At 37.6% G+C, this 26978-nt stretch overlaps 1 protein-coding gene across 1 annotated transcript; it reads left to right on the plus strand.

Moving 5' to 3' along the window:
* Positions 1-7277: 7277 nt before the first annotated feature.
* On the plus strand, positions 7278-25829 carry GRHL3 (grainyhead like transcription factor 3). The gene is made up of 16 exons (XM_073665805.1): positions 7278-7476; positions 12991-13177; positions 13493-13554; positions 13987-14320; positions 14409-14488; positions 14780-14933; positions 15790-15901; positions 16041-16135; positions 17725-17883; positions 18060-18135; positions 18439-18572; positions 19353-19384; positions 19530-19618; positions 19772-19857; positions 20326-20390; positions 23220-25829. The coding sequence occupies exons 1-16, from the start codon at positions 7460-7462 to the stop codon at positions 23332-23334; spliced, it is 1797 nt and encodes a 598-aa protein (XP_073521906.1). The 5' UTR covers positions 7278-7459; the 3' UTR covers positions 23335-25829.
* The last annotated feature ends 1149 nt before the right edge of the window (positions 25830-26978 follow it).

A 26978-nucleotide genomic window follows, 5' to 3' on the forward strand; every position in this document is an offset into this window, starting at 1 on the left:
AGCTGTATTTTGACGGCTGTTGGAATTAGAATTTCTTCTCACTCTGTGAGCACACACACGCTGTTTTCACTACTAAATGCTGAGGCACGTGCAATGAAAGATTACGTCCTGACACCAGTGCCAGCGTCAGGATGTACCTTGGGGGAGGAGTTATCGCGCAACTTGTACGGCCCCTGAAGGATGGTGTGAATATCCAAATGGCCCTTAGCAGAAAAAAGATTCCCCACCCCCTGCCTTAGGGTATATGAAGCTGCAATTCACTGATCGTTTGTGGTATATACAGCATAGCATCCTCTGAAGCCCGGCCACAGGTTGGGTTTCAAATGTGCTGAATAATTACAAGCATTGAGGTCTTCAACAGACCCCTAACTGTCGTTGCAACCCATTGGCAACCCGCAATCACATCAGGGTCACGCCGATGGGCACAAAGAATGACACGCCCGCATGTCGAAGTGTGCTAAATGTCTCCATCAGAGATAGATAGCAGCATTTAACACGTTAACAATCACAGCTCCGCTCTACCCTTGATTGTTAGGGGCAGGTCCTAGCTGTAACACACACCCGTGAGCCTGCAGCATACACCCACTTCCGACTTGCCTCATACATGTACGGCGGATGTCGTGAAGGGGTTAAGAAAGGTAGTCAAAGGTGCTTTCTTATATAGTTGACACTTACAATGAAATTAACAAACACAGATAATGAAGAATAGATTTATATCTCTTACTGACTTGTTATTCATATTTCTAAGAAAAAAGTAAAATATTATTAATCATCATTTAAAAATGTATTTAACTGAGTAAGAGCTAGTTTTGGGTGGAGTTGGAGTCACAGTCAGAGTATGGAAATATAAAGTCGGAACCATGGATTAACAACTCCACAGCCCCGATTGGTGCAAAGTTTCTATATAATATAAATACTACAATTTTGCATTATTTAAACTTCCAATCATTTTTGGTGATAGCAGATATGACTATTGTTTCCCAAAACCCTTGTGTCTGAACATACTGACAGATTAATAGCTATACAGTTCTAAAGGTTAGTAAAGGCTTAGAAAGCTAAAACCCACACATATGAGCACTTGGCTGGGTGTGAACATGTTTTCAAAAGGGATGAATAAGCAGTGGCTGGACACCTCTATCAGTGGCTTATCTTCCAGAAAAACAAAACAATGCTTCAATTCAAACCTGATCCCGCTGTCCTTCTCGGGAGCTAGAGCCCCCATACCCATTAGATGGTCCCAGTGAAATTATCAAGATCTGCCAAGTTTAATCTACTGCATATAGAAGTTTTCAGCCTCTTTAATGTGTATTATTTTAAAGCTGTTTACAATTGGATATAGATTGTTTTTTTTTTTAATTTATGCAGCACTCTGGGGTATTTAAAGTGATTGTCTGTTATGCGCTTCAAAGAGGAACCCAAAAAGACTGGAACCAAACCAGCAAAGGCGCAGCCACTGATGCACTTGGTACAAGCTACCCATCTAAGCGAGCCCTTGAGGGACGGGACCCAGCTCCCATTAAATGGAAAGGGGACTTTGGCAGATCCCTTCCCAGGCCCACTGTCACCGGACAGCTGGCCTCTGGTGACGCGGCTGGTGCCCAGTCTAGGATCAGGTGAGTAACCCTGCAGGAACCCCAGAAAGTGTAATCAAAAGAGAAAATGAGAAAACCCTGCTGTAATAGCAAAACCTAATGCTAACATCACAAACCACCAAGCACATGGGAAACTGCAATAAACAGCAAAGGACTGATCATGGAGCAGGATTATATAGCCCGCCTAAAGATCAGGTGCTGACTACTTCGCAATCATCCCCAGACAGCCACTCCCTGCTATCGTCAACAGCAGGCTGGACAAAATCCCACCTTTGCTTATTGCCAAACAAAACAGCATCCTGCGTTGCTTGGCAACCAGGAAAGACAGCATTCCATCTTCCCTGGGCAGAGAAATCACTGAGGGACACGGTGTCCCATGTCCTCACACATGCCACAACACCAGAACTCAACTCTCCTCGAGATTGGGACAATTTACCTGCATGTGTGGTAACTCTACCTCCCGGTTCAGGACAATGACGGCGCTTGCGACCGAAGTAGAGCCATACCGGACCAGCTCTATTACCAGGTGGAAGCACAGAAGCACGATTCGTAACATTGCCCACCTTTGGAGACAATCTTTTTTTTCTTACCTAAATGCATGAAATTGGGGCTAAAAAAATTTTTTGCAATTGGGCTTCATTAAAAATGTTGCACCATTTGCCTCATATAGCTGCTGTATTACACTGTCTATTGAGAGTGCTACACAAATTAAAAAAAAAAACAATCTATATTTACCTCCAGGACCAGCGTTGCTCCTCTGCTCTCAGCCCTATCTCCTACATTTGTTTCTGACATGTCTTATAAAGAAGCCCATAGGAGAAATGCTATGAATAAAATCATACTCATTGCATTTTCTGTTTCTAAACTAAAAAACACTTTCACCCAAAAGGCCACAAACAAAAATGCCTTATATGTGGTGTATTCTAAACACTTCGCTGCAGCATTTTTGATCCAAAAAAAACTATAAAATTGTCGAGAAAAATGCTGCAAAAAAATGCAAATTGCTGTGTGAATCCAGTGTGAGACTGTATATGTTAGTGTCACTTGGTCCCAGGGTCTCTGTATATAGACAGCAGGCTGTGTGTATCAGTAAACATGTATACACATCACATTGTTTGATGACCACTGTGTATACAAATCTTCCCCAGCAAAACAGAAAAATACAATCTGAGGAAAAAGGAACAGAAAAATCGGTCCGGTGAACAGTCAGGACAACAAACTCACTGCAAGCCTGAGCTTGTGTGTCCTACAGAAACTCATCCTGCCCAAGATAACCCATCTGCTGTCTGACTCACACACTCTGCCCTTCTCTATTGCATCAAGCACAGAGTACATGTTCTGTTCCTGTGCTACATTTTATCATTTCACTTGCTTCTCACACTTTGACTATTCGCTATTACATCACACTAAATGAATTCACAGTAAGGGTCCATTCATACTGCAAGATTATTGTGACCAAGCAATCCTAGCATACTCCCAATAACCTTAAAACAGGCTGACGATCACTGAAAGAAGAAGCAAAATGCTCGTTCCTCAACTGAAATGATCTTTTGTACTACAAAAAAAATCACCGGACTATCTATTACAGGTGGTTTTGAATGGTCTACCTGTGTAAACAGGTTATTAAACAACTGCCGATCAGCAAACAAGTAGTTGATCAGCAGTTGTCCACTTCTAGGACAACCCCTTAAACTAAATGTTCGGCCCCGATAAAATAAAAAAACCTATACTCATCTCCCATGCCAGCTCAGTTTCAGCGATGTTTGCACCCGTGGTCCCGGGCCTGTGATGCGGTGGAATGACATATGATGCAAGGCGCCCAATCAGTGCTGGCGTCACTGGCCCCGCCTTCGTACGAACTGAGCATGAAGTGGAAGTCAGGGCTGCAGCTGATCCCGGAATTCCTCTTCATGTTCATTTCTACAGAAGGTGGGGACAGTGACGCCAGCGCTGATTGGGCGGTGCCTATAGGTTTGTCTATTTTATTGGGGCTGAACATTTAGTTTAGGAAGGGGTTGTTCTAGTAGTGGACAACCCCTTTAAGAGTTATTCAGGGTAATTGATCTTTTTTTGGAAAAATTAGATCACATTCAAAGTGACAGAATGGTTGACTATTATAATGTATATTTAGAACCAAGGACAGGATGGTGACATTTGTAGGATTTTGTATACCATCCGATCCCCTTCTTTAACTCACTAGAAGCAGCCAAGAGTTTTTCAGGAAAACTGTTCTGATTATGGCAAAATGCAGGTCTGGAGAAATTTCACATTCTATGTTAGCGATTCCCATTCATTCATAGCTTAGCCCTACCTCCAAGGAAACCCCTACTACTTACAGTAGGCACAGCACTGAAAGCTCATATGCTTCAGGGCTGCATTTTTATAAGTAACTGAATATACTGTGATTTACCTTTGTGTAACAATCCTTGAAATTATATTTTTCTGATAGTAAGCAATGGTATTTCCCTAGGATATGACATCACCTACTGATAGTGGAATTTCAACAGTTGTGACCCTAATTATCATGGGATTATAGGTGCTGCATCTGTGGTTGTGTTGTGCTCCTTTCCAAAATTTCCCTGTACAGAGATTCTCCTAACGTCCTGTGTAGCGAACTACATAGCCGTTGACTTGAACGTGGCTGTGATGCAGTTTCCCAATTCCAGTCTTTTGGTTTCCATGATTCTTGGGATCACAAAAGTCAGTTTCCCACCAGTCTTAAAGTTGTATAACAATGGTCCAACCACTGTGTCTTCAATTTGAATGGAGAGGATGTCTCGCACGTGTGCTCTCTCCATTCAACCCCCATGGAGTTGCCATTAACAGCTGATGATCTGGATGGGGGACAACTAGATGGTTTGAATATGATTGGTTAGTCACCCATACAAATTATCACCGTAACAGAAATTCTACAAGGAAGTTCTACAAGGCAAATCAGAATCCAAGAGGTTAAATGTAGCTTACGCAATCCTTCTTTTCCCTAATAGCAGCTGTGGTAGGACCTTAGGGCACTAGAGTTTTTAAGCAGTTTTTACTAACAAGAAAATAAAGTCTATGTTCATCTTAAAATACTTTATTTCATTTCACCACACCTCAGAATATTCGTTATGCAATAAGACATAGAGAGAAAGTGACATTATATTACAGATTTTCCCTATTGCTGGAGTTACTCTTCTGTCCAGCTAAGGTGTATTCATATCTGATATGAATACATTTGATAAAAAATAAATATAAAGCAAAGTAATCATTTCCCTGAACTGACTACATCTATAACCCTGGTCCAAATCCAAAATAATAATAACTATACATGTTATAGCTTGAAATTAGCAAGAAATTAGGAAACCAACAGGGTATATTAGTAAAGCATATTAGTGTATTTAGGATGGTTTTATCATTGTCATGAGTTACAGCCCCCACAGTTCTAAAAAAAAAAAAAAAAACATTGGGGTATATGCATATGCCGTCTTTTTTTGGCGGATTCCACCAGGAACCAACCTGAAAAGCGCTAAAAGAAGAACGCCAAAAGGAATGAACACCACAAAAGACATCCACAACTGACATGAGAGAAGATGCTTCAGGGATGACAATACCGATGTGTTCCTGAAGCATCTTCTGGTTCAAAAAGCGAAGCGGGTACGCTTGCGTCTAAAGTCGGTCATGTGGCATATACCCTTAAAGTAAAAAAATTGTGACAATACATAAAGACTTGGCCACCCTAACAAGCGAATAAATCAAAGATATTACCTTTTACTAGGTATTAAGAGATTAACTGTTCCTCATCATTTTCTGCTTGCTCCAATTTTATGGACTAAGTGACAATTTTATGGATAAAGAGAACAAATTGGGAAGGTTTTACTTCATGCTGGGCAACGAGATCACCTCAATCATGACACGGATAATCTACTTACAGTGCACATTTCAGCTATAACAATGCTGCTTGTTCTAAGAAGTAGTTAAGCAAGCTACCAAGCTAGGGTACAGTACATGAACCATAGACTTTTGGCCATCGACTTTCTCAATGTGTTTTTCTGCATATCTTGTACAAATTGTGCAAATTGGCAACAAAAATACACTGAATTAGAACAGAATAATTTGTTAACTAACTAAAGGCTCAATTGTTGGAGCACAATGTCACAGTATATTTATACATATTTTTATGGACCAGTTGCATACACATGGATCAATGCAAATAGAAACACTCATGAAATAAAAAGAAAAACATGTTAATGCATGTTTATGGAACATAAAACTGGGTAATTTGGTCATTTTGCATTTGCATTCATTTTTTGTTAATATTTGTTTAAAATAACTGGGTGGGGGGCATTGTGTTGTTTTTTTAAGCATCAACCATTGATTAATTAAAATGTAAACAAAAAATGTCTATTTTGGAGAAAATCCTTCATATTTTCAGTTTTATAAAAATCATCATATTCAATTTATTTTTAATTTTAACAAAACCAAATAAATGAGCCGGATCATAAATTGGGATATGTGCTCTGTGTAAGAACACATTCACACTGTGCCCATTTCACAGACAAAATAAAAGAAAAAAACAAATTGAGCAAATATCCCGTAGTAAGTAATAATAAATGCAAATAAAATAGGGTACTTAGTTATTACTATTTTGATTTAGAAAAAAAGAGTGAAAGCCATCCCATCGCGACAAGATGTATCTAATTGGGACAATGCTATCCTGTCTCTAGTGTTAAAACCGTACCTTGTGTCAGCCGACCTCAATGTAGACAAGGTCAGAGCAGGACAGGAGCCCAACTGTTCAGACACCTGCCCATGATAAGCTATATAGATGAAATGCACAGCTCTAAAAGGGGTGCCATGCCCCAGTTTGTACAAAGAACAAGAAACTACAGCAAAACCAAATAAATGAGCCCAAGCATAAGTTGATATAAGTGGAGTGTGCAAGAGCACATTCACACTGTGGCCATTTCACAGACAGATCCCTACAATAAAACAAAATGAGCATATACTCTGTAGTAAATAGTAATAGTAAATGTAAATAACATCGGGTACTTAGTTAACACTATTTTGATCAAAAAAGCATGAAGCAATCCCACCGCGACAAGGTGAACCCAAATGGGAAGGTCCTATCCTGTCTCTAGCATGAATACCTTATCTTGTGTCAACCGACCTCAATGTAAACCATTGAAAAACATTAAGAAACCCACTGGGATGATTCAGATCAAATCAAATGAATAAAGAATGGGATCTATGGACATCATGTATAATGTGTGCATACAGGGAGGATCATAATTATGTCATCATGGGAGAGAAAACTAACACTTCTGCCCCTGCTGTAAAATCAATGGCACATTATGTAGCATTAATACATTTATTACTACAATGTGTAAGTAAACTGTAATATTGTAAGAATCTATGCCTGTTAGTTTAAGGTAAGCTTTCATAGATCACCAACTCAGAGAGTAAGCATTTGGCTGTTGCTAAATCTTTTTATTATTCAACCACAAGCCAACAGCGTGCAAAGACATGCCTGGAGTTTTGGTTAAGTTTCGCCTGAAGTCTGAGTTTCTTTAAGACTTTTTTTTTATCTACCTGTGTTGGGGGAGGTGTTTGCTTAGCTATGGTTCATTCATATGTATCCTGGCTTACAAAGAGTTAAGTACTGCACCTGCTGAGGTGTGCCTGTCTTAAGGCACCTGTTTCATCAGCCAATGAGATTCATCGCTGTACAAGAGCCCACCTGTCAAAGAAAATACCTGTACACAAATCCTGGAGCATAAATCCAACACTTCATTCTACAGGGGATGTCTAAGGCTAAGCACTATTAGATAGAAGAGAATCTACAAGTCGTAAGAACTCCTATCGTTGTTGCTGCTGAGCCTTGGGAGACAATGTCTAATGAACTCGAGTAAGTATTGTGCCTGTCTTATTATATATACACCTTTGTGTGTGTCCGTGTATATACATTTTACTCATTTATATACTGCCATCATACTCCACAGCGCCTTATAGACATTGTAATCACTGCCCCCATTGGGGTTCACAATGTAAAGTCACCCCCAGTATGTCTTTGGAGTGTCGGAAAAAAGAAGAAATCACAGTATATATATATATATATATATATATATATATATACAGATCCTCCAATGTACCATAATAATAATGTATGTTATGTAAATTATATATATATATTATATATATATTTTAGTTGTGTGTATATATTATAGATATTTTGATTGATTGTGTGTGTATATTATATATACTTTAGTTGTGTGTATATATGATAGATATTTTAGTTATGTTTATATATTATATATACTTTAGTTGTGTGAGTGTATATACTATAGATATTTTAGTTGTGTGTATAGATTATATATATTTTAGTTGTGTCATGTGAGATTTTATGCTGTTTTATTCTGTTGTGGTTTTGGCCTCTGCATAAATCAGGTATACAGTAGGAGATAGTATTGAAACTGTGACCCGGGATAAATAATGTAATCGGAAATATCAGTGATATGGTTTTCCTATGTTTCTCAGTAAAGAAGAAATAATATTTTTTTCATTAGCTTGAGTTAAATGGTGTTTGTAAAACTGTTTTAGGCAAAAATAATTATTGTTCCTCGTGTGCTTGAAATGACTGATTCACAAATAGTCTACATATGGGTAAATGAATAGATTACAGATATGGGGGTTAATAAAATGCATTGCTGGATGTTATTGCACTGTACGTGATACAGACGTGGAGCTGAGAAGTAGCAGTTTATCTTTTGGCACAATGAATGTTACATCCCAATGTATTATTTGTGATTTTACATAGGCAAGCAAAGCAAGTAAGTCTTCATCTAGGCACAAACATGGCGGCACTATTCTGGAAAATGTCTAAATCTGCGCGGCCAGATCTGCAGCTTACACTGGACTGTCTGCTGTCACCTGGGTCTGTATCAGAGTGCAGGAGAATCTAGTGGAACAGCTGGCGGTATAGCCATAGTGTTGACCAAGTGATGTCCACCGCTGATAACACAGATTGCTCAAAGGATGACCTGCGTTTCAAAGAATTTTTATTTGCAGTTTCTTGCTCTCAACTGGAAATTTATTTGAATTCCAGCAATAAAAGAAATCCTAATAAAATAAAGAGAGCATAATCCATCTAATTGGAGCCTCTTAAAAGGACGCATGCAACAATTAAACTCTTTGGCGTGGCTCTTTTAGAGGGGAATTAACTTGTGTTTTTTTTCAATATTTTCTGAACTTCAAGAGACAAAAAAAAGGTTCTAGTAAGAAAATGTGTGTGTGTCCTTAAGACAAAAGAGTTTAGAAGGTGTGAGACAAGCTGGCACCAGGAATACAAAAGTTTGGGTGTCTCTGTTGTATGTTTCAGTCTGGCTGAACTGAGTTTCACTCTAAACATCTTATAGATCCTTTTACCTTTATTTTCATTATTATAAAGGTTGTTCCCATTTGCATATACTAAGGTTACGACAAAGCTTCTTGTAGTCAGATGCTAATAAATGTAGCTTCTGGAATCCCCTCTAAGGGGCTTTTATATGCTATACATACAATTTGTCCCTTGTTGCTCTAATTGGTTTTATTGTAATGTAACACAGATCCCTTTTGGAATCAATGTGGCTTTATAGGACCATGGCTGAATCACTGGGCAGTTCTCACTGAAGGCCATAATTGGCCCCAGTTAGTAAGTTTGCTGCTTAGTGGTGTCACTTGGTATCAAACTATATGTCCTATTTTTTACATGCATGTCCACTCACCTTCTAGAGAAAACATCTATATATTGCTGCCAAATATATGATTTCCAGCTCTAAATATTTCAATATTTCAGATAAGACTGGGGCTATGTGGCACGTGACAGCAATGCTCTCAAAAACATTTGTGCAACTCATCTGCAACTTGCTGTCCGCCATTATTTAAGAGTTGCATGTCATATGCCACTTGCATTGAAGTCTATGGCAACTGTGTCATGTGTGACTTTTGCCCAGCGACAGAAAATCCAACATATTAGGAAACATATGCGACTGTGACACCATAGGAAATCATTACATCTAATTGTGCAATGTGTCACTGTGGTTTCAGTTTTGACGCGTCACTGTGTATCCCTAACCTAAGATATGTTAGGATTGGGATAACTAAACTGGTATAATGTTATTTTATAGTACCAGGCCTCACTCCATTAGAGTGGCAGTGCTTGAGTAGGGATCCAGTCCTATATCATAAGTAGAGAAAAAAAGGCCACTCTCCTATTTCTCCTAGAAATAACCTGTCTACGACAATCTGTTGCTTTCTGATGAAGGTCCGGAACCTGGGACCGAAACGTAATATATATACTGTAGTGCAATTGGATTGTCTAAATAAAAGATTTTCACTATTCTACTGCTCAACCCCTGAGTGCCGAGTTTTTCTCTATTTATAAACTGGTATAATGATTGGAGTAACTAAACCAGTCTTCAGGTACCTCCAAAAGGTCATGATTTCATCATATCTCAATTTGAGAGCACCTATTCCTGGTGCATTTATAATTATAATATGTCTGCAATAGAAGGGAGATTCTGAAAATATATGTTGGAGGACAAAAGTTGAGAAATATTAAAAGTTGAGAAATAAATTTGGGGTATTTGGTATGTCATATTAAAAAGGTCCATTTAACACATGGAAGTAATCAATTTACTGTGGATAATTAGTAATCAATTGGAAATACAATAAATGAGTTGCAAGTCTGTATATATTTCATCATGAACTGTAAGATCAAGGCAAGCCTGAGCTAATATACTGCAGTAGAATACTAATGCTTTACACATGGACTATAGACCAGACCATCAAAGTAGTTTTCACTCATGCCTTTATAATGATTGATACAAAGAAATATATGTGGTGATCTCTTATTGAGATCCAAGACTGTGCTAGTCTAAACTTGTATGGGTAGGAAATATACAAAAAACATGTAAATATGCAACCAGAGAAATAGATGAATTTTCCATTTCGTGAGAATAGTCATGCAGGCTATACATGTCACATCACTGCACTTATGACTATACTGCACATATTATACACTGTAAAGGCCTTTTTTAGATGACCCAATAGTCAGTGAATGGGTGTTTATAGGCATAAAAAATCACTGTATTGGCAGCGCATCACCACGTGTAAATAGGGGGACATGCTGCCGATAACATGCACTGTATATCAGGATACAACTATCATATTGGTGATCATTCTATCTTCATCAATGGTTGTTACCAATGTAATCAGACTGGTAAACAAGCAACAAACAACTTGCATATTGCCAATCGGTGCCTGTTACTGGCATCGGCCACTTGAACAATAACTTGCTTACAACCTAACTGCAACTTGGTTGGGTTTTTTTACAGTGAAATCACAGCTCTATAAGAGTTGGACGACAGCAAGTTGTAGACAACTAGCACAAGTTTTTTGGTTCCTCAACTTCAGACTTGATGTCTCGTGACCAAAGTCACTGCGTAGCTCTAGCCTAGCCTACATGTCACCTTAATCCAGAAACTAATGTTTGGTCAGCGTACTATGAGATAACACCTGTCAGATCAGGCAAGTGCAAAGACATTATTATTATTATTATTATTTATTTATATAGTGCCATTGATTCCATGATGCTGTACATGGGAAAAGGTTACACACAAAATACAGATATCACTTACAGTAACAAATAAACAATGATAGACCGATACAGAAGGAGGAAGACCCTGCCCTTATGGGCTTACATGAATTGTTTCCCTAGTAACAGACAACTAGACTCAAGTGAAAACCAAAAAGCAGCGTCCCTTTAAAAGTTATTGCTCGATTGTTTTATCACGTGTCAACATCTATTAAAAGTACCCATGGAGCCATACGTGATAAATATTTCTGCATGACTTAGCATGTGATATGACTCAACAAAGACTAAGAAGCGTGAGCACCTGCCTAAAGTAACTAAATTTGATGGACTGTAGTGGTTCGGAAAAACAGAGGTCTCTATCTTGCAGGCTTCCTGGACTACAAGGTCTTCAGAACCTTTCAAAGAAGAAGTAAGCTGTAGATTGACACTAAATCATATAAGCCAAGAATAGCGAGCCTCTTCAAGTGAGAAAAGAATAGATACACCCAGCTCAGCATAAATGAACATTTCAGTTGCTTAGCCCACCTACACAATGTTCTTGAGGGAACACACACCCTCAGCTCCTGGCCCACACCTTCAGTTGGTCCATCAAACATTCAATGACTTCATTGCCTGCCTTTGTTGACACCAGACACAAGTGTGATTGTTAACTCTTTCTAACTGCAAGCGATATAGGTTCCATACAATGACCTTTTGGCATCATATTTATTTTGGATCCAGTTATGGCCATTTAGTAGGAAATAGCATTATATTGCTCTTGAGTCTAACTTTGTATATGTTGAGGATATGATATGTGTTTAATCACAAGACAAGACAAATTGTTGCCAAATAAATCATACCCATTTACTCATTCTATGGATTGGGTTTAATTCTCTGTGATGCAAGTGATTGGAATATTTATTAGGAATAAATGGGTAATATATGTGCTTATATATCTATATATATGTTAATTTAACTGTATATAGTTAGTTCTTTTTTTTTTACTAAACTGTGAGCAGTGCACTGGCCAGAGGGATGGGAACAGGGGGGACATACCATTGGTGCAATGTGGAGCAAGAGTCCAAGAGGTGAGGGGGCCCAGTTCCACCTCCTAATCAACAAACAGCTTCAGACACATAAACTGGTCCATTATAATGAACTATTGGACTGCTAAGCATCCATAGACGGTTCTTGCACAAGGGGCCCTGTTCTGTCTGTATCCACCCTTGCATGGGTATACTGTATATTAACGCTGATCATGATTTCCCAGTTGGTTGAACTATAGGCATGTGTACAGAGTACATATTTATCCAACGCATTATGCTGGAGGGACTGAAAATAGTGTTTTCCTGGAAAACAAAGGGAGCAAGTTAGGAGCGGCAAAAAGTACAGAAATGACAGGCGAGAACAATCTATAAAACACATATGAAAAGAAGAATGATTGAAGATTGAAGCTAAGGCATTAAAATAACACAGGCAGGTGCCTTTCCACTTGGTTAAACTTGTAACCTCCCTAAGCAGAGCTGGCAGCCATGAGCAACCTATGTTTGCTTTATCATAAAGGTTCAGCTTGTGGTCTGAAAGAAGGAGAATTAGTTACAATGCTAGCCTGTCACCCTCATCAGCAAGTGTCTGACTTGAGGGTGTGTGGTAACCATATTCCCCACCTACGGATCATGTGTAACAGAGACATGAAGGCTCCATCGTGATAGAAAGTGCCTAAGTAATGGTATACAGTTATAGATTTTTCCCAATATGTAGAATAACATATTTTTATTATTAACAACACTATTTATCTCTTATTATCAGTTATCGGCCAGTTATGCTTCTACAGAACGATAACATAAACCTTCAAAAGCATCCCTACTCCAGTGAAGATGACGCTTGGTCAAAGTATTTGGACAACCCTATGACAGCTGCTACCAAAGCAATGATGAGAGCAAATGGGGACGATGATGGAGTTGCTGCACTGAGTCTTCTCTATGATTACTACAGGGTAATTAGTTTCATTGTTCTATTATATTCAATGCTAACAATACATGTTATCTTCTGGCTAGACTGGAAGGCCATCCATGATTGAGATAACATTTATGCTCTTACTTTCTATGTATAAGTCTGAGACATGTCTAATCCATCTCTAGACTGGTAGCATTACTGACGAGTTTAGTTGTTTTTTAATCTCAAACATATTCTACAGAAGACCTATAAAATGGTTAATATTTATGGGTGGCAGTATTTTACATCATGAGTATGGAATATTTAGTACCTTAATGCATTGGTATCATATACTAATCATTACTATATTTCCTAGGTACCAAGAGAAAAAAGAATAATTTCACCCAGTTCAACAGAACGTTGTGAACAAGTTAAAAGGTGAGGCTAAATAATAATTATAATAATTAGCTCGAGAGTAACATCATTTGCATACATTTATGCGAATTCTGAGTACTTGTGACTCATATTTGTCTCAAACTCACCAAACAGTCATCACAAACTCAGTTTCGATACAAAAACAAGTTGTAAGAATATTTCTTAGTGATAGCATTTTTAGTATAGTAGTTAGAGATGAGCCAATCGCTTCGTGAAACCCCCCGGTCCATGATCCAGGTCTGTAGTCTCTGGTCAAGGACAGAAGCTGTGCGAATTCTCAAACCCTCCACTCCAGGATCCAGGGCTCAGTTTATGACTAGCCAGGCTGGTGACATATCACCTGTGTGCTGACCTGGACCATGGGCATACTATTTAGACATACTAAGTATCTAATAACATTAAAACATTATTTTACATTTTTCTTATTCTTTATAGGAACTGCGTTGAATATGATTCAGACATTTCAACTTTTGAAAATTCTACACAGCTTCTGAAATTTCTAACTGACAGTTCATCCTCTGCTCAAGAATATACAGAAATGAACAAGAAGAACAGCTATCTAACGTTGGACTGTCTCATTAACCCCAACAAACTGACTGTATCAGCAACTAGCAGCAAACTAGCCAGTAACACACATGATGACTTTATGACTACATCATGCGATGTGTATGAAAAGAATCCACTGAACACTCTCTTTGAACCGTTACATGTACCACAACCTCAACAGAGATGGCAACCAGACAGTACCTTCAAAGAGGACTCCCCAGAGGTACATATAATAAATGTTCATTATAGAACTTTATATAACAAATATAAAAGTCTACATCTGCTCTATAGAAAATCCATTTTTTTTCTAGCCCCTTATGTTCAGTGACATTCTTAGAAGTCAAGCAGAGTCCACCTGCTCTGAAGACTACCTACCTGGAGAAGCAAATCAGTAAGTTTCTTGAGTTTTAGAATACCACCACTCTACATTACAACTAAATGCCATGTAGACAACTATTTTGCTGACTTCGTCCATATTCTTAAGTGCACATGCTGTAAGAACTAATCATTGTCCAGACAATTGGTGACTTATGTTCCAATCAATTTCCTAAGTCCAGTTGGTTGGAGAATGGCCACCAGCCATCTGTGTAAAAAGAACTTTCTGTTTACCCTTTATGTCTTCAAAATGCTTACGAAATGGACATCTTGATTGAACATATGAATGCTTGTGTTATTTCTGCAGTGACTTTGAGTACACACTGGAATCCCCCAAAGCGATTCATGTGAAGTCTGGAGATTCTCCAATGGCATATCTCAACAAAGGTCAATTTTACCCTGTCAACCTGAGAATGAAAGACACCAGGAAATGTTTGCAGTTGTCTTCTAATAAAGTCAAGGTATGTCTCAAGATCAAATTTGGGTTAGTGCCTATAATCAATTCAGTATTTATTACATTTCACAATTAAAGATGCTGAACACTGCGATTACTAATGTTTGTCAGTCTGGGAATATATATTAGATGGTATACTATGAGTCTAAACAGTTCAAGCAAATATATTAAAATACATTAAAGGTATAATAATTGGGTAGAAACATAGCGGACATTGACGAATAGGACCACACAATAAACAAACTCAGGGACAAAAAAGACATTACAGAATAGAACAAATGCATCTATTTCTGAAAGTCTAGTAAATGACATGAGTCATTGAGAATACAAGCTTTATTCTCCAAGGCAAACAGAATGAGTCCACAAGTGGCGTTTACATACAGAGACGTGTCTCCCCTGACAAACTACCTGCTTTTCAGCCTCTGTAAAAAACCCTTTTAGACATTAAAACAATCTATAAAGAAAGACTAATAAATATCAATAGCTACTTATATGTACCTAGAAACTATACATATTGTCCTAGTGGGCTATGACTCTGCATTCAGAATCTCCGCTCATGATAAACCTAGTCTCCCATAAAATGTTCTTTTTTTCTGCATTAACATGCCGATGAAAGCCAGGAAGGAGATTGTAGGCGACTTCTTGAGCACTTAGGAATTTGGAAAGCATACAAATGTATAGCTCGGCTTACATGTACTTTACAAATATGGTAGAAAACACCAAGTAAATCCACCGACGCACAGTAAATTTATCAAAACATATCCCTCCACCTTCCAACAGTGTTAGTTACTCACACAAATAACATAATTTATTTAGATTACATGGTTTGTTGTGTAGCTAACAACATATCCCTTTTTTATTAGAGTGTTGTAATGATTGTGTTTGACAATGAGAAGAACCCAGAAGAACAGCTAAAACGTTGGAAGCATTGGCATTCTAGGCAGCCAACGGCTAAGCAGAGGGTTATAGATGTTGGTACGTTAATCTAATATTCTGTAACATCATATATACTTTCTGATCCAAATACCTCCAAACTTATTGGATCAGTGACACTGTATATTGTTTGGACATATGAAATTTACATCTGATATCTATTAAATGTCATTCCTTTCAGCTGACTACAAAGAAAACTGCAACACTGTAGAGAATATTGAAGAAGTAGCATACAACGCTTTATCCTTTGTGTGGAACATTAATGAAGAAGCTAAGGTACAGCCTTAGTTTTGGTTATAGCAGAACCATTAGTGGCATGAAAGTTTGAATAAAAGTATCCATTGTTTTGTAAAATAGGTGTATAGCAAACTCATGAAAGGCCTAAACTCATACTATCAAGAGGGAAAATTTTTAGATGATGGTACTGAGTAGTATCTCATAGTAAACCAAAATGTTCTTCTCAATTAAGGAGACTCTAATGATATTAATTTATTTATTTTACACGTTTATATAGCGCCACAGACATCACCATCACAGACCCATTGGGGCTCACAATCTAAGTTCCCTATCATTATGTCTATTTACATTTACGTGTGGGCGTAAAATCACACAAATGTGGGGAGAACATAAAAACGCCTTGCAGATATTGCTCTTGTTGGGATTTGAACCCAAGACCCCAGCACTGCAAAGCTTCAGTGCTAATCACTAAGCCACTGTGCTGTCCATTGTACATGAAAGTCTGATCAGTGGGGTGAAGCCTATGACCATAATGGACTAACTAGAAAGCCTACAAAACACTGTTGACCCCATGATAAAGCGGAACGCAAAACGCGCGTTGGGATATGAAGGCAGTGTGATTCAGCACTATGGGACATGGTCTGTACTTTCTGGGTAATTATAATTAATTATTTTTTAGATGGTTGCCCTAGAAACATAAAAACACTATTAATGCCTTACATTAGAAAACCCAATAATCTTAAAAAGAAGCTGTCACCAGGTCAAAAGTGGTCAGCTTTTGCTGTTATTTTCTTATTTTATTCCCACTGCTCCCCTAGGTATTGCATTTTTATGGATCTTTTTATTAAGTGCTAATTTTTATTGTCTTTATCAAGGGTGCATTGCTCACAGAGTAGAGGCATGCAGTGCAGCCTAAAGATCCACCCCTGGATAATGCAACAAGTGACGCCCACTTGGTGAAGACCATAAAAAGGCCCATATCTCTGACACTGTATAGTGGATTTTAATAAAAAAAACAAGAAGCTGATTACTCAGGGAAGCAGCAGGAATTAAGAAAAAAGAGAAAAAATTAACCACTTTTGACCTGCTAACAGGTCCTCTTAAAGCCTAACGAATTTCCAAAAAAATATGCGTTAATATTTAGCTCATCTGGATAAATCTAGGATTCATGCATCATTGACTTGCACTTTCCACATTAGTATACTGTTTGTCCTAAGAAAGATGTTGTTGATGCACTTACTCCGAAGTTAAGGTGAATAGACAGTTACTTGGCGATGAAAAAAGATCAGTGAAAACCGTTTTTGATACAATCTTGGTTCCCACGGTGGGGAGAGGTTCTCTCTGGGTGGGTTTGCTGCCTCAGGCAAAGAGAATTGTTAGGATTCGTCAGGATTATCTCTAAGGGTGGAAACAGTTGGAAACATTGGCATATGCACAGGTGAATTGACTGTGTTTAGCATGTCTTAGCAACAAGGCAGGAGTAATTCCCGGGCTATCAAGTCTGGCAATAGTAATGTAGAACTATATATTTGGCTACCAAATATCTAAGACATGAAGAATAAATGATGATATTAATATATAAATCTTTATTAAATTGAATTAACATGTCAATTCATGCTTGCTTTCAGATATTTATTGGCATCAATTGTCTAAGTACAGACTTCTCATCTCAGAAGGGAGTCAAGGGCGTGCCTCTAAACCTCCAGATTGACACTTATGACTATGACACTGGAGTGAAGAGACTCGTTCACCGGGCCGTCTGCCAGATCAAAATATTCTGTGATAAGGTATGACTAGCAGCAAATGAAGCCTATAATAGTGGTTGTGTTCACGAGTATGGTATGAAAATAGTATGATGATCTGTCTATCAGAATTAGCAATATAATTTGGTAACCTCTGTAGGAATAAATGCTGATGTTTCACAGTTCTGCGTAAAGGTCATTCCTACTCCTTAATTTTTTAGGGGGCTGAACGAAAAATGCGGGATGAGGAGCGAAAGCAGTTTAGAAGGAAAGGAAAAGGTGTAGAGGCAAACAAAGGTATACACATTACAAAAATCTGCAAAAATAAATATGCAAATAAAATGTGTTAAAAACTTGAAATTGTAATTTTTATTGTGATAGGACTAGTAGTGTTCTGTGAGAACCCAATGTAAGGAAACATAATAAATACAGTTTTTATTAATCCAATAATTTCAGAATAACTAATAAATGAAACCGCGATTGATTGTGATATTGTTGAGAATTTAGGTATTTTTCACATCTCTCTAAACAACTAATTTCAAAATTTGCCATATGAGCCATGTATCTGCGGCCATACTAATCAGTGCCTTTGTTTTATAGATATTAAAACAAATATGCTCCCTGGATATAGAGGGACAGATACTACATATTTCAGACCGGTGACGGATATGGAAAGTCAACCAGTCTTGTTCATTCCAAATGTTCACTTTTCCAATCTTCAAAGATGTGGAATCGTAAGTATCTTGCTCTATCAAAACATATATTTTTTGCATAGATATGAGAGATGTATGTTTAAGGCATTGCAGTCCCATCATACATAATGGTTGAGGAGAGCTAAAAGCCTCTATACATAAATAATCACCAGTATTATAAATGAAGTATGCCCTGGTACAAGATACAGGGTGCTATTACAGACTTTGGACAAAAGACCTAGGAACAAGTTACACCTGATATCATCATTATAATGACCCCATTGGGGCTCACAATCTAAATTTCCCATCAGTATGTCTTTAGAGTATGGGGGAAAACTCACAAAGACACTGGGAGAAAAAAAAAGCTTGCAGATGTTGTCTTTGGTGGGATTTGAACCCAGGACCCCAGCGCTGCAAAACAATAGGGTTAACCACTGAGCGACCGTGCTGCCTGATATTGATTGTATAAAAGTTGTTGTTATACTAGTGATATCTATGTAAATGTTACCAGTGTCATGTACGTAGCCATGGCAGAAGGCTTTCTCAATTGTAGTAGTTTTAGTCCGTTCTTCTATGTTATGTTTAGAATGTCGACCACTTGTGTTAAACCATCTTCCAAGTCAATAGTAGCCACAGGAATTCAACAAGACAAACACATCTTTCAATGTAGGATTTAGCTAGGAGAGTTATGGACAAAACACAATGGCTGCCCTTTTAAACATAGACAGCATGGAAGCACTAGAGAATGTGTTATAATTCTCAGATTATTTCAGCTTTTTCATGATTGTGACTTGACACATTTTCCTTATCTGCTGACCACAGGTTCTTCCGACAGTTACAAATAATAATGACAGGTAAGGAATTCTTCCTCTGATGTCACTTTTCCTAAGAATGTATAATAATTCTAAGACTCTTTATAAATTATAAAGTGTAATTATTACACTCATTGATACCTAACAAGTAGCTAAAGTATCATTTATATTGACTTGTATTTTACAGGTTAGCATTGAAGAGAAGTTGTCCGTCATTCACAGATGCTTTTGATGTACCACCTTCCAAGCAGCAGGCAACAGGAGATTCTCAAAGAGGTATACATTTTTTTAGACCAAAAGACATACAATAATTTTGCACCCTTCTTAAAATAATGGTTTTCAATCCATAACTTTGAGGGTCTTACCCCTTGGTCCTCACTTGACTTCTTTTGTAATTTATTGTATTATTTTTTTATGTTTTATGTGTAGTGTTATTATATGTACGAAGAGAAACGGAAGAAGTTTTTGATGCCCTTATGTTGAAAACGCCAGATCTCCCAGGTTTACGGAAAGCGGTAAGTGTACTTTTTTTTGTTTACTAACAATAAACAGAGATCTTCAAGACTACTTAGTACCCTTGTTCTTGTCTTGAAGGTTATTTTCACTGTTGGGGTTTTTTTACATCACAAATCTGCAGCAAAACGTATCTTTGGCAGGAGATCAGCTGCGTCAAAAACGCAGGTTTTGCTGCGTTTTTTTGATGCATTTTTGTGCATTTTTTTTCACTCTCCTTGTGTCTCTATTTCTGCATGTACATAAAGTTCTTTTAAAAAAAGAACCTCATTTTATTTTGCCATCAAAAAAGTTGAAAAAATGCTGAAAAAAAGCTGCTGTATTTTTTTATGCGTTTTTTCAGCGTTTTTTTCACCACCCATTACTTCCTTACTTAAATCCTGTCCCTTACCCTACACTATCCATAGATTATTTTACCATTTTAAGAAAGCATTGACCCATTAATAGCTGAAATATTGACATTTTTACAGATCTCAGAAAAGTATGGTGTACCAGAAGAAAGGATTTGCAGGGTCCACAAGAAATGTAAACGAGGGTAAGATTTTTTTTCTTTCATCATATTGGTCTTACTTGTACAGACATATTGGTTTCCTATTAGAAAGCTGTACTTTTATTCTCACTAGAACTACTCTGTAATTGTCAGCTTAGACCTTCCAAACAGATAAGGGCAGGTAGAAACAAGCAAACTTTAATAAGGAAACTTTATATAAACTGAAATACTGTATTGCCAATGTTTTTGGCAGATGAGATATATGTGTTTGAAAATCAAAGGTTATGTTTGAGTCAGGTGGAGTTTTAAGAATGTTTAACCCATAAAAAGCTCATATCGTACTGGCAAGTATAGTACTGTCTTTGAGAACGTCATTCCTTCTGCAATATATTAACTTAGCGGCTTCTTGTAAATGTGCACTAAAAGGGGATAAATACATTTATTTCTGTGTAGTTATTATATCTGTACTAAACTAATAAAAATATCTGTTTGTTTGATATGTTAACAAGCTTGGACCGAGATATAATTTCTTATGCTACATAGAATCATTTAGAGAAATATTAATATCCAGAAAATCAAAGGTTAACTACCAAAATTGCAACACCAGGAAGTAGAGAATTCTTAAAAATATGAACGTTTGCTAAAGACAGAAAGATGTAATCGGGTTGCAAGCCCTGATGACTTTGTAAGAACAGTTAAGGCAATGTTGTTACTGGCCACCAGCCAAAGGTCTGCTTCCCAATAGTATGAGATTGAAGAATGAAATAAAGTAGCTGGCTCCCTATGTTACACAATCGTCTTCACAAGAAAAGTCATGCATCCTAAAGATATCTTGAAGACATGAAATTCTTCTCAGCAGGCTCAGTGTGAACTTAAAAAGAAGCCGTAACCAAGTCAAAAGTGGCCAATTTTTGCTCTTATTTTATTCCCGCCGCTTCCCTGAATATTCAGGGTTTTGGGGTCTTTTTGTTGCTTTTTTTAAAACGGCCATAACGTCCAAAGATATAAGCCTTTTTATTTAGTCCTGATTTTTATGATCTTTATCAAGGGGGCATTACATGCAGAATTCTTTGGGAGCGTATCTTTAAGGTGCTCTGTATTATTACCTGTGAGCGATGCCCCCTTAGTAAAGGCCATAAAAATGACTACTATATAAAAGTCCCATATCTCTGTATTAATGTATGACTGATTTAAAAAAAAAAAAGAAAAAAAGTTCAATAGTCAAAGGAACAGAGGGAATAAAAAAAGAGCTGGCCCCTCTTGACCTGGTCACTGGTTCTCTTTAAATATGAAAAGAGTCCTTTTGGTTTAACATGGTCTTTATTTAGTTTACATTTTACCCAATGGCGTAACATGAAGCATCTATCACGGTTCTTTAAAGGGAACCTGTCAGTAGGATCAACCCTCCTAAGCTGTCTATAAGGGCATGTAGGTAATAGGAGCCTGAATAAAATAATATCTTGATATCTGTGATCCGATGTCTTATCCCAGAGAGATCCACGTTTTTCTGATATGTAAATGAGCAGTTCAGACCTATGAGCCAAGAACTGATCTGCATGAGAATCTGCCTCCAGAGCTTATTTTTAATAAAAGGAGAAGTTACCAATATGAAACATATAACTAACACAGAACAGTAGAACTGAACTTTGTCTTCTTACAAACACATTTTATGCAGCTCTCACAGCTCTGCTGTATTTCAATACTATTGAAACCCTGTCTGCCTGTGAGATGGAAGCTGAGAGGAGCCTGCAGATGTGTCAGGTATAACCACACATAGCAGTGGGATCAGGAGAGCAGGGAGAAGCCATCACACATCACACTGCTAACTCCCCTTTCTATTTAAAATAAGCTCTGGATGCAGATTCTCATACAGATCAGTGTCCAGCCCATAGTCTTGAACAGCTCATTTACACATGAGAAAACCATGGATTTTTCTAAAATAAGACATTACTATGCCTGCATGCCCAGGTAGACAGCTTAAGAGGGTTGATCATACTGATAGATGCCCTTTAATACTATTGGTCTTCTTGTATTGGCCAGAGGGACTCTTTGGACCCCTTAAAGGGAATCTGTCACCACATTTGACCTATCTAAACTATTAATAAGAGCATACAGGTTATAGACTGCTGAAGAGAGTGATACCGGTATGCCTCATATGAGATGCCGTGTTGTGGATAAATAATCTTTTATCACTATATGTAAATGACCTCTTCCAGACTATGGGGAGGACGCCGCCTGGAAGAAAACGCTGCCTCCAGACCCTATTTTACATGAAGGGGAGTTACCAGTGGGATGTGTAATGGCCACTGTCTGCTCTCCTGATCTCATTGATACATCTGCAGGTTCCTCTCAGCTTCAGCTTCCACCTCACAGGCAGACAGGGGTATAATATTGTTACAATACAGCAGAGCTCAAGAGCTGCAAAAAATGTGTTTGCAAGAAGACAAATTACATTTCTCCTGTTCTGTGTTAGTTACTTGTCTCACACTGGTAACTCCCCCTTCATGTATAATAAGCTCTGGAGGCAGAGTTATCTTCCAGGGAGCGTCCTCCCCATAGCCTGGAAGGGGTCATTTACATAAAGAGATAAAAGATGATTTATCCAGAACAAGGCATCTGATATGAGGCATACAGGGATGACTTTTTTAAGCGGTTTATAACCTGTAAGCCCATATTAATAGTTTAGATAGGTCAAATGTGGTGACAGATTCCCTTTAAGCCCTGCTGCGACTACAACCTCTGCACTCACTATAGTTATGTCCCTTATTAAATCTTCTGTGGCTTATTTTTTATGTTTTAGATTATACATCTCTATGACAATTGTTAGCCCTATTAGACTTTGTAAATAATTTATTGTATGCTTCTCTCCTTTAGAATCCTGGTGAACATGGACAATAACATCATCCAGCATTACAGCAACCATATGGCTTTCCTGATTGACTTAACAGACATAAATGGGAATATACAAGTTACGCTTAAAGAGTTATAACATTCTTTTTGGACACTCATAAAAGACTTGTGACTTGAGCCAAGGGATAAGACCTCAGCAAATCCAACCTCAAAACATTGCTCAATGCTTGCGCTTGACCCAAGTGAGCAGTGCATCATACCACCAAGTATTGTGAAGCCAGCGCTTCTTGGGAACATTGACATGGGACTTCTGTGTCACAAAAGACTGTCTTATGACATTAGACTTTGTAAAATATGGAATTAGTGATTTATGGTATCCATAACTCTGGTGGATTTAAGGCTTGAATAGACAACCGAATGGATGTTGGCCACATGCACCCAGATTGAGAATGGAGATGAATACTTATTTTAGTTGATGCATCATGAAAAGAAAGTTTTAAGTAGCTGCCAAGTCTATGGTACTATTGTGGTGTGGTCTTTTAACTCTTTACAACATACTGTATGCCTGCTTGGGTAGCAGATATCAATACCATTTACATCTATATGCTGCTTTTATACAAGCTGCCTGGCTATTCAGCTAAGCAGATCTACCAGCAATACTCCAATATTTGTGCATACTCAATGCTGTGGGGGTCACATACTAACTAATATGACACCGATCTGCTGCTTATGCACAAGTCTGGAAGCTCATCAGTTTGTTACATTAGTCTACATTTTGCCTTGCTGCTGATATTAATATTATTACATTTTTAACACTTTTATATGCTAAACAGCTGCCAGTTTTGTCTTAAATGGCCTTCAAATATCAAAAAACAAATTCTGTTTTATACATTTCTTATTGCTGGTTTATATTTTTTTTTACAAGACTATATATGTATATATTTGCTTATGTTTTATGTTATTTGTATTTTAAGATGCAGAAATGCATTTTTACCATTTCAACACCATGTCTTATCACATTTCTCTGTCTTTGTATATTTGTTCTAGTTATTTTATAACTTAGATTTAGTTAAAAGGGCAAATAAATATGCCTTGAAAGTAGAAAAGTCTCATTTAACATATGTCTATGAACAACACGAAGATACAAAAAAAATGGTATGAAGTCACTTGTTCTCATGGTTCTTCCCGGGAAATTCGAACGCAATGTCCCTTATTATGCTCTTGTGTCTTTCCAGACCACAGAGCATGATAAACGTAATATGTAAAAAAAATAGAAAAATTGTTATAATTACTGCTGAGGGTGGATGCGTAGAAGTTTCCTGGGCCTAGAAAACCAGGAATCTTCAGTCTGATGGCTGAGACCTGGAGATTTCACTGCTGTTTACGCTGATCAGAAGGTTCGTCAAGGTCCGACAGGTGGCGGAGAGGGTAGAGGGGCCGTAGAGGTGATTATAAGGTTTTTTCTTTGTTTTTTTTTAAACATTTTGATGGCCTTTATAGTTTAGAAAAATGGCAGCCAGTGGCTGCTATCTTGCTGATTCCGCATGGAAGCAAATTTTGGTGAATGCAGATTTTGGTAAAATTCAAGTACAATTCAATTCCCCTCAAATTTATCTGCTCATCTCTAGATAATACTATTATATAATGGAATAATCCTAATTCGCAACTGTATAAATATGCCTCCTGGTTGTCAACAGTTGTGACCCATTCACAGGATAGGGTATAAATGTTTCTCAGTATGAGTTCACTACTTTGATACCCACCAATCCCCATTTTCCTGTCTATAGATGACTGCATAAATTGCAATGATTACATGCATGTTGCCTATTGCAAATACGTAAATGGGAGATGCAGAAAATGCCAGCTAAGGTTAAAGGGTTTTCCAGTTTTATGTAATTTTATCTATGAATTGCATCATGGAAAGTTATGTAACCTAACTACCTCTGGCTGTAAACGGGAAAGTTTCCATTCACTGACCGCAAGTAGAAATCCTGAAATTGATATTCAAAGTACATGAGTAATTGAATCCTTCATAAATAAGGTTATGGGTTATGTTGTGTATAGCACAGTTCCCCAGTCAGTATTATTGCTGTCTGTTGTTTAGGGGCATTATTGTCTTCTGTTGCAAAAATATGTCACAATGTCTGTTGTTTTAGAGCAGAAGTTTTTTGATAAAATCAGAATTTAAAAAAAATTTGACATGTGATAGGGAATTCAAAGCATTTCCCTTACAGCAATAAGAAAGACATTCTCACGCCTTACCTAGGGATCAACTGAGATGCCAAAAGATAAAGGTGGTACAACAGAAGGAAATGGGTATTTGTTGATGTACTATTTGGGGTCACTACGTGTTTATATGGTCTGAAATTAAACCTGAACAAATCACCCAGGGAGTTTGAAAATAAAATGAAGTCTGTAAATATAAGTGAGATTTCCGCTGTGGATTGGTCATTGGCTCTGCATGCGAATTTAAGGGGTTGTGTAGGCTTGGGACAAAAGGCTGCAATCCCAGCAATCACGTGACTGCCCGCTCACATTGTCAATATCAGAGAATTTTGACAGTTTTTTACTTTAATGCTTTCATTTAGGTTAAATACCAATTTTGATATTGTGTTTTATTAAAATTTTTGCACAGCTCGGCTTTTACAGGCTCTTTGTTTCCTTGCGCATTCAACTTTGATGTGGTCTGTGGTCATAAGGATGATTTTAGAAAATAGAAGAGCTTAGAAAAAGACAGATAAAAGCGCTACAAATTCCCAATCAGACCATCATAGCAGGATGACTGACGGATTAGAAGTTATCTATTTCTGCAGTCAGCAGTAGGCAGCGCAAACAGTGCAAATTTTTTAATGAAACCCAATTGCAAAACTTATTGTCAGCCCCACTTACACGCATTTAAGTAAAACAAAACGTTATCCCCAAAGGTGGACAACCCTTTTAATCAAGATAAGGAACTGAAATAAAGCATATACTAAAAAGTTGTCAATGAATAAATGAATTTCATTTACAATATACCAGAAAACATCTTTTTTTTCCCAGTTTTTGGTGTAAAATGCACCCTTTTATAACCCGCATTGGAAAAAGTGCCCAATTTGTGCAACTTTTTATAATATTCTCCTGAGGAGTGACAAGTAAAGTTGACTTGGCCTTCCGAATATATGTTGGCCCTTTACTTTATATACTGTTATAGTATCATCATTTTTGCTCCTTAAATTATAGATTTTTTTATGAAACATTTTTCTCCTATATAATCAGCATAGATTATTGCAAAAAAAATCAGAGACCAGTAATTACATGATGATTATAACTTTGGAAACACTAGTCAAAATACCATATGGGAACTAAAGTTGCACAACAGGTGTTATAAAGTGAGCATGAGACGGCATGTTTGTATACCTCCATAAAGATCAGCTACCATCATAAGGATCATTTATTTGTTGACAGATTCCAAATGTAAAGCACCAGGTGAAGGCATTTTGCTAACTTTTGAATAAAATCATCAATTTTATTCAGATATTTTAGTGATCTCCAATCTGCGGTAATCCAGCTGTTGTAAAACTATGGATTCATGTGTATGGCTGTTTTACGACTCTGTATAACCTCAGAATTGTAGGGATCTGCAGGGACAGGACAGGCCTTGATGCCCAGGAACCAGGATGTGCCTCTATGCACAAATGGTCCCTCATGTTCAGTATGAAGTATATCAAATTGATTATCGTTGAATTTTCTGTGATCAGCGCCTCATGCCATCCGCATCGGCAAAGCCGCTGAGCTCAGTGAATG

Source organism: Phyllobates terribilis, unplaced genomic scaffold (assembly GCF_046119375.1).
Source record: "Phyllobates terribilis strain yellow unplaced genomic scaffold, ASM4611937v1 Scaffold_2__4_contigs__length_985480577, whole genome shotgun sequence".
Taxonomy (NCBI): Eukaryota; Metazoa; Chordata; class Amphibia; order Anura; family Dendrobatidae; genus Phyllobates; species Phyllobates terribilis.

Bases quoted from the DNA above. Each gene is read 5' to 3' on its own strand.
- GRHL3 (XM_073665805.1), top strand. The intron at 13,555-13,986 runs GTGAGGCTAAAT...TATTCTTTATAG, and splicing joins CGTTGTGAACAAGTTAAAAG to GAACTGCGTTGAATATGATT. The intron at 15,902-16,040 runs GTACGTTAATCT...CATTCCTTTCAG, and splicing joins GCAGAGGGTTATAGATGTTG to CTGACTACAAAGAAAACTGC.